The 10,805-nt window shown below is 38.2% G+C and overlaps 1 protein-coding gene across 8 annotated transcripts in view; it reads right to left on the bottom strand.

Moving 5' to 3' along the window:
* Nucleotides 1-515: 515 nt before the first annotated feature.
* PCNX (pecanex homolog (Drosophila)) overlaps nt 516-10,805 on the bottom strand; it is a 129,206-nt gene continuing 118,916 nt past the window's right edge. For 7 of the 8 annotated variants that reach the window (XM_014539287.1, XM_014539286.1, XM_014539285.1 and 4 more), the window contains 4 exons: nt 9,814-10,019; nt 7,047-7,492; nt 6,044-6,184; nt 516-5,858 (listed from right to left, as the gene is read on the bottom strand). In XM_014539287.1, coding sequence (XP_014394773.1) covers nt 5,718-5,858; nt 6,044-6,184; nt 7,047-7,492; nt 9,814-10,019 — 934 coding nt within the window. In that variant the 3' untranslated portion in view covers nt 516-5,717. The remainder of the gene's footprint in view (nt 5,859-6,043; nt 6,185-7,046; nt 7,493-9,813; nt 10,020-10,805) is intronic. The other variant, XM_014539289.1, reaches the window with a different exon arrangement.

Genomic DNA, 10,805 nt, shown 5'->3' with positions numbered 1-10,805 from the left:
TACCTGGAACACATTTCAGTGCTTAGGCTATCAATGGAGATTGTGTTCCATTTAGAACAAACTAAAAGGTTAAACTTGGTGCTGGAAAACAACCCTGCACTGGCTATCTGTGTGCTGTTACCGCAGCGACACCACCCAGTGAGCCATATCTGATGTAGGAGAGTCAAGTAACTGCTGAAAAGAAAACATGGGAAAACCCATGGTGTTGTGACTGAAGAGGAAATACTGATTTTTAAATAATAATGTGACTGCATTTTAAACAGATCCTGCAGGCATGCAGAACATTGCTGAGATCCGTGTATCTTTCATTGGCTTACGGGTTTTAGCTGAAGAGTCTGGCCTATCTCTATGATACATTTTGAATTATGTACATTTCTATTGTAAGATGAATTACCTGTTTATAGGCCAAATGTTTCAAATGATTCAGAACCAAGCACGTTTTTAAAATGTATTATGCAGAATTTAATATAGTACATGCTAATTTTTCTTAATTTGACAAAAATGGACAAAAGGCAAAATGGAAAAAGAAATTTATTTCCTCAGTGTTTTATCCACTGTCGATACTGTATTTTTGATGCAATATATTTGCAAAGAAAAAAAAATACAATCTCAGCTTTTATTTTCCATTTTAAACAACTGCAATATTTACAAACTGTTTAGAATAACAATCACTCACACACACTCACACACACACACTCACACACACACGTTGAGTACATTTCTCATCTCGGGTTTATGCTGGATGCTGGTAGAGGCAGTGAACCCTTCCGGAGCCCGCCATCAGACAGAGAGGCACTGCCTTCCTCACATCTGCCTTCCCCGAGTCACTCCCAGTAGCCTCTTCCTCTCCCTCAGCAGAGCGCACTACCAGGCTCGTATAGTTTTTACAATTATCTTTATTTAAACTACAAGCTTTTAAAAAGCATAAGCAGACATGATTCTGCCCCCATTTCTATACTTTTGGTTGTAGAATCAAGCTTCATAATTTAGAAAATCTCATTGAACTACAATGCCACGAAACCCCCGTCATTCTCCACTGCTCCTCTGTCTTGAGTTCCAGGTTATCACCCCATCTGTGCTAGTAACACCCTGTTCACTCTGACCACAACCTTAGATGACCTTTGTTCCTTAGCTTGGCTCCACTGCATCATAAACTGTCAGGTGCAGAGCTGAGGCCTAAGAAAGCAAGTATAATCCTATGTAATAGGCCAAGTCTTAGGACAGAGCTGTCACGAACCCTGCGATGACTAGCAGCTCTGGTTCCCCCAAGAGCGTTACGCTGCTTCTGTCAACTGGCAGATAATGAAGGTCAGCTCATACACAGACTTACCTACTCTAATCCCAGAAAGAGTATGTGGCTGATAAGCAATTAAAAGAAATTCTTATCACACATAAGTCTTTACAGATTATTTTGATGAGGTGACTCAAAGCAGAAACCATACTTCCGTTTTTAAGCAAAATTAATACTCCATTCACATACCTGCCAGAACTATTTGTATAATAAATTCCTTTTCAACCACAACTCTTACCTAAATATCTAACAAGTTAAAAATGAGGCCTAGATGTATATCAGCTATATTTTTTTAAAAAGAGAAACAAAGAGAAGCTGGTTTTCTAATACTTAAAATAACCCTCTCTACATAGCCAATGTAATATTAAAATGTAGGGTGCACAAATACACAGTGATGGCTCATTTTCCTTTCTCCAGATCAACAGAACTCACTTTCTACCTGACTGAGACAGAAAGCCCCCAGTTATCATCTCTGCCTTTACTGACATTCATTATTCTCCCCACACTTGGAATTGAAGGCAAAGCCTCTAGATAAAAATTGATGTTTTATACCTCATTTGTGTCCAGGCAAAGTAACTTTATATTATCACATTACACTATAAAAAACAACAAAAACTAAGAATGAATACTGAGGACTTAAAAATAATGAAAATAAACACAAAGCAATTAACAACTGGGCTGCAGTTTATCGTTCAGCAGCCAGTAAATATAAACTCAAAGAATTCTCACTCATTTTACTGTTACCTTCTTCTCAAGCCACATATTTAGGAGGAAGGGTTTTTAAAAGTTAACTAAAAGAAAAAGGTAATTTTAGACTCTGAGCAAATCATAAAGACCCTGTTCTGGATGAACGACTCAATGCAGCCATCAACCAAATGAAGATTTTCTCAAAGAGGCAGAGGAGCTGCTCAGAATTTATTAAGGATAAGTAAGCTACCCTTGCTTAGATCTGAGGCTGTTCTTTGTATTTTGATACAAAATGTAAAAATAAACCAACCCAGAAAGAGAGTTCACATCTTCTTAATGAGATGTAGTTTCCTACATAAAAACTTGTATTTTCATTGCCTGACACTTAGTACAGAGGAATTTTCCTTATCTCATAACAGAAACACTGTCTGACTACTTCTGTTTCAAAGATTATCTCAGATATACTTGAAATACCTTTAAAAATACTTCAAACTTAATGGAAGTTAACCTTCCAGTAATGGAAACTCTAAGAAAGCAGAACACTGATGAAGGTTGTTCACTAATTTCCTGAAAGGTAGCTAATCTCCTTTTACCATAAAAATATACAGTCTTACCACCTACTCTCCCAAGCCCCTTAAATATCAACATATTAATTTAGGCTCTTTTAAAAAAAATTGGTTCTTTAGAAATAAGTGAACATTTAAAGTCTTATCAAGTATTGAAAATGGAGTAAAAAGAGGGCTCACACCAATTTATAAGCTGAAAGATTAACTAAAAGCTTAATTTTGAGCTATACAATTATTTTTACCTCTGAGTGAGAGGAAACAAGAAGAGAAGCTAACATTATATACAGTCCAGGATTCTCTTTCAAAGGGGAAAAAATAAAATCAAACAACAACAAAAGGCATTAATGAAACTCTACTTAAAGGAAATAAATAAAATACTAGTTTTAATTTCATATTTTTACTTTCAATTTATGGAACTCTGAAAGTTTTGCAACTGTGAAGTAAAGACACTAATTATCTCTGCTGGTCTCACACATTAATAAAAATGTAAAGCAGGGAATCGAAATGGCTCACTATTCTGAGGGGTGGGGGTAGAATAAGACATGTATGATCAATTTAACGGAAGTATATTCCTATTTAATAATTTAGGTCAAATTATTGTTAAGAAAGAAATATTTCTTCAATTATCACCTTTTCCCCTAATGCAGTTATTAGAAAAGTACTATAATTTGTAAAAGACTACCCATTTTAGCCTTAAAAAATAAGAACAGGGTTCCTGATTCATAAAACTTCACTAAAGAGCTATCTGATAACAAAATTCAACCTGTTTTGAGGAAAATGTCCTAGTTGCTACCCCAAATCAAGATGCAATGAATGTGTTCCATATAAAATTTAGTCTGGCATTTGAAATCTGGCTTTTAGGAGTGTGTTTAACAATTGGGGTTAGGAAGTAGGGGCTAGGAATAAAAGTAATTCTAGCCATTCTGACTAAATCATCTGAAATTCAGATTTTCTGTGTATGTATGTAGGAAAGTGAATTATTTTCCATTTAATACTAAATATTAGTATTTAGTAGCATTTAATACTTATCTTCTCACCGAGGTAACGACCATAAAAAGATCACATTTATTTCAAAAAGGGGACAGGCAAAGGGGAGCAAAATTCCTGTGAGAAGATTTTAAATAAATATACATAGATAAGCATATATATATTTTCAGAAGAAGAAAAAAAAGAGCCTGAACTTTAATGGCATACTACAGAACTGCCAAAAAAAAAAAAAAAAAAAAAAAGGCAAATATAGAATACAGTGACAGTATCAGGGAAACACATTTTGATTGGTCAATTTAGAAAGGGTACCTTTGTGCAAAGGTTTACAAAATCATTGACAAATGTTTTTAAACAGTAAATTTTACAAAGTGTGAAGTCTGGAAATGTTAACACAAGGCACATTGGGTCCTGAATAACCACAAGAATGTTAAATTAGAAAAAGGAAAAAGAAATAGATTTTAAGTGGAAATGCAGTAAGAAGCATTTATTTATTTCCTTCCTTAGTTTTCATTCCTTCTACTGAAGTGCTATGCTACACTGTAAGATCTATATTACAATTAGTGGGAAAAACAGCTTCTCTCTCCTGTCACCTCATAAAAAAGAGACTTTAAACCCACGATGTCCAATACAGTAGCCACTAGGCAGTGTCTAGAGAGCACTTGAAATGGGCTAGCGCCACAGGCTGAGACTGTAATACTTTGGATATAGTAGGTTACGTAGAACGCTTGATGAAGATTAATTTCACCTCCTCTGACTGTCCATTCAGGCGGTAGAAAGACGGCTGCTCTTAAACGCTCAGAAGAAATGTACAGTCTTCTTTTTCACTTAACAAGGGAAAATTTTCAGAAGAATTTAAAAAATGCCAACAGTTGACAAATCTAAATTGCAGTTCCCACCCAGCCCAATTGTAAATCATATAAATTTCCCTGAATACATGCATTTAAAAAAATAAAATTTATGTTATGAGACAACATATGAATTAAGTCAATTTACAGTTATAAATATTTCAAATTACAGCTAAACACTATAAATTATAGGAAATAAAATTCAAGTAATAGAAAAAGGAGAGAAAAATTAAAGAAGTTATTAAAGAGGGATATAACAATAAGGACTGCACCGTTTGGATAATTTTGTTTGAAAAAACTTTACTTAACTGAACTGCATGTAAATAACTTCAAGAGCTAAGAACTCTTAAAATAAAAGGCAATCAATCCTCTCTTTAAATTCCTGGACGCTCATCTTTTTCTTTGAAAAGCACAAGTGCTTCCTTCCCAGGACTGGCCCCGAGAGTGTGCCGATGGAGAGCAGCAAGGACCTGGGGCCCACCGCTGGAGCTCACCCACGATGCAGACTCGGGAGCTGGCAGAGTGTGCGCAGGACTGGCTCCGGGAAATGTCAATCATGACGCTATTCTCTCTTGAGATTTAGTATTCATTTCAAAGACAGCCTCCAATGTACTGGCATCAAGCACAGACTATTAACAGAAAAATGGGCAGCATAGTTCCTGATACGTATGTTTATAAGGGAGGGGAAGGGGTTAATCCCAAAGTCAATTTAAATAATGGTATTTTATTTTTATATATAAATAAATGTTCTGAAAAATCTCAGACTTTAGTGCATTGTTGTAAAAAATTAGTGCAGTTTTTCTTCATTAAAGTTTTTAGCGCTCAAGGAATAAGATAAATATGTCTGTTCATAGTCTCTCACTGTACATTAAGCCTTTATACTGCTCTATGTCCAACTGAAGGTTTCTACACGGATCTGTTTTTAAAAATCAAAGTAAATGGATTTCATGTTCTATGACAAAACATGGCAATTATTTTTGGCAAAGAAATGAGAAAATATAAGATCGGCGAAGTTTAGAAATTAAGAGTTTGTTGATTTAAAGCATAGGCAATGAATATGAAAAAACTCTTAAAGGATGTATTTTAACAGAACTTGATCCTTCATGCAAAATGTTTTCTCAGCAGCTAACTTAAAAAAATATTTCAGCTTTATTTGGGGATGAAGACAGTCACAGGAGTCAAGGCGAAGGGCGAAGGAGAGGCGCTTAGCCAAGCCCATTCTGTGTTAAAGTCTCTCCTTTTGGGATGGAAAGATCCCTGTAGGCGTCCTCTGCTCTCGCCTCTCTTTCTCCAACGTCTCGGAATTGACAGGGGCAAGAAACGTAGTTACAAAACACTGGCTCACACTTCAGCCCCAAGTTCAAGCACCCCGGTTTCCACCACAGTCACGTACTTATCATCGATCTGGACCAGAAGTACTGTCTTGTCAATGTGGGACCTAGTACCTGGGTCTCTGCTGCAAGGCACCCATCGGTGAATCACCTAGTGGTTCAGAATGAAACAAGGCGTTAGTGGCAGGACCCTGAACATGCTCACGAGCTCTTGCCTTCGCTCAATTCTATGAGATAATTTAAACATAAGGACGTAAGTCAACTAAAAACATGCATACAAATCAGCCAGGCTACAAAAAAGTCAGAGCAGGCAACCAGCTTCATAAGAAAACTTACATGGCCTTCCATACCCTCCTGAGGACTCCAGTCTTTCCAGCTGTTTCTCCCAGCTTTTAACCGAATACCCTCATCAGGCCACTGCAGCTCTTTCCTTTTTGACAGGTTGATCCCATCCAGAATTTGACTGGGATCCACAATCTATATTGTAAATAAATATAGATCATTTCCAATTAATTTTTCTCTTGAAGATGAAAAATTATATAATTCCAAACAAAATTTCACAGGACTCTTTGTGTCTCAAGTTCTCTACTGCCTATCGTATATAATAAAAACCTAGTATGCTAAGTGTCTGGCCAACGGGTCGGCTGTTCAACTATTCAAAGTGTAATATGCTAATGATATGCTAAGGCTGCTCAACCACTCGCTATGACGTGCACTGACCACCAGGGGCAGACAGTTGTCTGGTCGACCAGTCGCTATGATGTGCACTGACCACCAGGGGGCAAACGCTCCGACCAGTAGGTTAGCTTGTTGCTGGGGTTCGGCTGATCAGGACTGAGTGAGACAGGCCAGACATGCCCTGGAGCCCTCCCGCGGTCCCTCCCCAGCTGGCCAACCTCCCACATCCCTCCCTGGCCCCAATTGTGCACTGGTGGGGTCCCTCGGGCTGGCCTGCCCTCTCTTGCAATCTGGGACCCCTCAGGGGATGTCGGAGAGCCAGTTTTGGCCCAATCCCGCAGGTCAGGCCCAGGGACCCCACTGGTGCATGAATTTGTGCACTGGGCTTCTAGTAATGAAATAAAAAACAATCTAAAGAGCCACCTCCCAAATTCCTTTCAGTCTACTGTTAGACCTTCTGCAATGGCCACACAACCACAGCTGGGAGGGAACACATCACCACTGAAGAACTGCTTGCTTTCAGTTACACACTGCCAGAAATGTTCTAGTCTTCAGACTAAGTAATATAAGATTGTTTTCACCACAGTCCTTCACTCAACAAACAGGAAATAAAAACAAACGCATAAGAGAAACAGTGCACGAAGAACCTGGGCTTACTCACTTGGACTCTGTAAATCACCTCCCCCTTTTTGGCGTGTGCATTATTGGCAGGACTTAAGGTGTTGCCTGGCGGTGCATCAGGAGCACTACTGCTCTGACCCCCGTCTGTCCCAAGAAAGCCCACGAGAGTGTGATGCTTGCAGGCCGGGATGCTTTGGCTGGAGCTGCTGGAAGAAGGCAGACCATGGTGCACACAGGCCATGCCGCTCTGACCGGAGGGTTCCATCTGGTTCACCATGGAGAGGCGGGACTGGATGGAGGACGGTAAGTTTCGAAGCGATATCTGACTGGTAGAGGAACGCCGACAAGGCACAAATCCTGTGGTGGACATCCGGAGGGACGAATGCCGGCTGCTGTAGCAGTAGGAAGACTGGCTGGCTACGGAGGCCCGTGCTGGGGACTGTCTGACCAGGCCTGACTGCACAGAGTGAGTGCTGTGGCTAGTGCCTAGGGGACAAACAATAGCACTCATTCTAAGTGGAATGAGTCAAACAGTCCTTTTTTTGTTTTTGTTTTTGTAGATTCTAAGGCTTTGTCCCTTAAGCAATTACTTGAATTTAACATTTACTCCTAAAAATTCAAAATTGTTAAAAATAAATATCTGAGATCTGTTTTCTTGTATGGTTTTTATAACATTAATTTGCTGAAGCATTTTAAAATTCAAATTTTGAGGCAAAAGAAAGACGACCAAATAATTTATAGTAAATATCAGGATTTAATGTTGGAATAAATCCTGTAAGTTTCACAGATACATTTTAGAACAGTGGTCGCCAACCGGTGGTCCATGGACCACTGGTGGTCTGTGAGGTCCGAAAGGTTGGCGACCACTGTTTTAGAATAACAAGAATTCTTCTTTAATCAGAAATGAGATATCTCATGGAAATATTAGTAAGGATCTACTACGTGGCAGGCTCTAGAACTATTTCTCAAAGTATTGTATTAATACCCTCACAATCTATTCCAATGACAAGCTGCACTGCCTATCAATAACACTATAATCTTCACAGATATTAAGGGATTACTTATAACTATGAATTATCAGTGATACTTAATAGGTTTTTCTGTGTTCTTTTTCAGATGAATTAATATGATTCTTCAGATCTGTCCTTTTCCTGGCTCATAGTGATGTGAAGATTATTAGAAAAAATTACAGCCCAGCAGTGTGGCTCAAGGGTTGAGCATCAACCTATGAACCAAAAGGTCACGGTTCGATCCCCACTCAGGGCACATGCCTGGGTTTCGGGCTTGATCCCCAGTGAGGGGCATGCTGGAGGCAGCTGATTGATGATTCTCTCTCATCACTGATGTATGTTTCTCTCTCTCTCTCTCTCTCTCTCTCTCTCTCTTCCTCTCTCTGAAATCAAAAGCATATTAAAAAATAATTATTATTAATGATATTGAAAAAATAGCAATAGGCACTTTTTATCTGAAAATTAAAAAGTAACCAATGTAAGAGAAAGGTAATTTAAAGAAGCACATTGACGGTTTTCAGTGTTTGCTCAGAAGGTAAAGAGCAACCTATGAAATGTTGATTATACACCTATTCAGAATCTTAACAATTCCAGTGCCACTGGATTTTTTTAAGTTGAGGTAAATGTCTTGACTTCATCTGCTCCACGTGCAGCCACAGGGAAAGGATGGTGCTGGGTCCACCGACCACCATATGGAAACATGAAATCTGATTCCTGCTGCATATGAGGTGGGCTATAGACCACATGTAAAAGTTAAGTTAATAAAAAAAAAAAAAAAACCAAAAAAAAACACCTCATGGAATGAGAAAATGAAATATCTGGAACTATTTCTCAAAGTATAGTATTAATACCCTCACAATCTATTCCAATGACAAGCTACACTGCCTGTAGAAAATTTATAATTTTTCTTAAATAGGATACAAAAAGCACTAAGTATAAAAGAAAAGATCAGTAAACTGCTCTACACTAAAATTAAGAACATCTCATCGAAAGGCCACTCTTCACAAGACGGGAATGGAAAGCCACGAGACAATGGAAAAGACATTTGTAGCTGGAAAACTGACAAAGAGCTCAAATCAGAACATACAAATATAAATGAGAAAAAGATAAGCAAATAGAAAAATGGGCAAGACACTTAAAAGGGCACTTTAGAAAGAGGAACAGCTGATAATCTCATTTAAAAGCTTCCAATCTCAGGAATCAGAGCAATGCAAATTAAAGGAAGAAATTAAAGACCACCCTCTCTCCTGTCCCTCTGAGCACGCTGGGAGCAGAGGTGAGACCTGGTAACACTCAAAGCTGGTAGAAAGTTTACCAGATGGGCATTCCTATGCATGACTGGTAAGAATACACAATTGGTTAAAAAGAACTTTTATGGAAAGATTTTCAGCATGATATATCGTGAGTCTTAAATATTCTCATAAACTTTGACTTAGTGATTCCATTTTCAAAGTTTCCAGCCTACAAAAATAGTACGTGATTACAAAGATTTATATAAAGATCATTACAACATTCAGAAGAAACCAAATCATTGTCCAATAGGAGAGAAGTTGAATAAATTATGTTAAATATATTAGCCTTTAAAAAGGATGCTTTCAAAGAAATATTTCAAATAATATATATTTATATACATAAAACGATTATTATAAACAAATAGGATAATGTCCAACTGTGAATCAAATAAAATGTTCTATTTATATATTTCCAAGTAGATAATATGTCATCCTCTTTATCCATGTATACTGAGCCCCACAAGTAAGAGGGTAACATTGCTCACATAATTCTGTTGTACATTACCGAGTGCTGGAGGGTAAGCCGTGACGGGCGGATGGAGTCCTGCTCCAGATCCCCGGCCTGTGTTTCCGATGCTTCCTTGGGACACGGTGCTGTGGGGGTCATTGGCAATTGGTGCATTGTTGCTAATGCAAGAAGTTCCCCCTCCAGTATCAGAATCTTCAATATTGCCACCACTGTTACATCCAGCCCCACAACCTTTCCTCAACCTAGGAGCAAACACCAGAGTAGGAAGCATTATCCCAAGACCACTGCTAGGCAGGTACTTTATTCTTTTTTAGCTATTCTGAATGCTTAAGGCTACTAATGGTCACCTTTGAAAGTCTTTATGGTGTAATCAATATTAGGAACAAAAAGTCTGTTATGTTTTCATATTCTCTTGTATTCACTGCCTTGATACTTCCCAATTGGCTCACTGTTCTACACTCTATCATCTTTCTACACTACAGGAAGAACTGCACAGAATAGTTGTGACATTAAGATCACAGCTGGAAACAGAATTCTTGCCAGTGTCTACTCAGTGCCTCTGAAGTCTGCAACACCTGAAACCTAATGTATTCAAATGAAACCTAACTTATGCTGCAGTACACCTGAGGGAGCTGCTGTAATGATTCCTCCTTCGCTCATTTGTCTATTTTTTATGTGTAACATGGACCAACTGTCCTGGTTTGCCCACAACTGTCTTGGTTTAAGCACTGAAAATCCTGCATCCTGGGAAACCCCACAGTCCCAGGCAAACAACAAATATTTTTTGAAAAAAAAAAAAAAAATGTCTTTGACACTACCCTGGCTTGTGTTCTTCCTTCTGTGTGGACAGGGACTGATGTTAAAATGGTGAAACCTTACTTACTCTTTAATGTTGGGTATTTCTAGAAGAATTTAAAAACACCTACTTGAGAGTTTATTGCTCTAATCCCAGATCCTATTTTTCTTAAGCTCTGATTTAAGGATCTGAACAACTCTTAAGAAATTAAAAATAGTATTCTGTGATTTTT

This window comes from Myotis brandtii, unplaced genomic scaffold, assembly GCF_000412655.1.
Source record: "Myotis brandtii unplaced genomic scaffold, ASM41265v1 scaffold213, whole genome shotgun sequence".
NCBI lineage: Eukaryota > Metazoa > Chordata > Mammalia > Chiroptera > Vespertilionidae > Myotis > Myotis brandtii.
The sequence above is the reverse complement of the archived record's forward strand: the minus strand, read 5'-3'. Positions and strand labels throughout refer to the sequence as shown.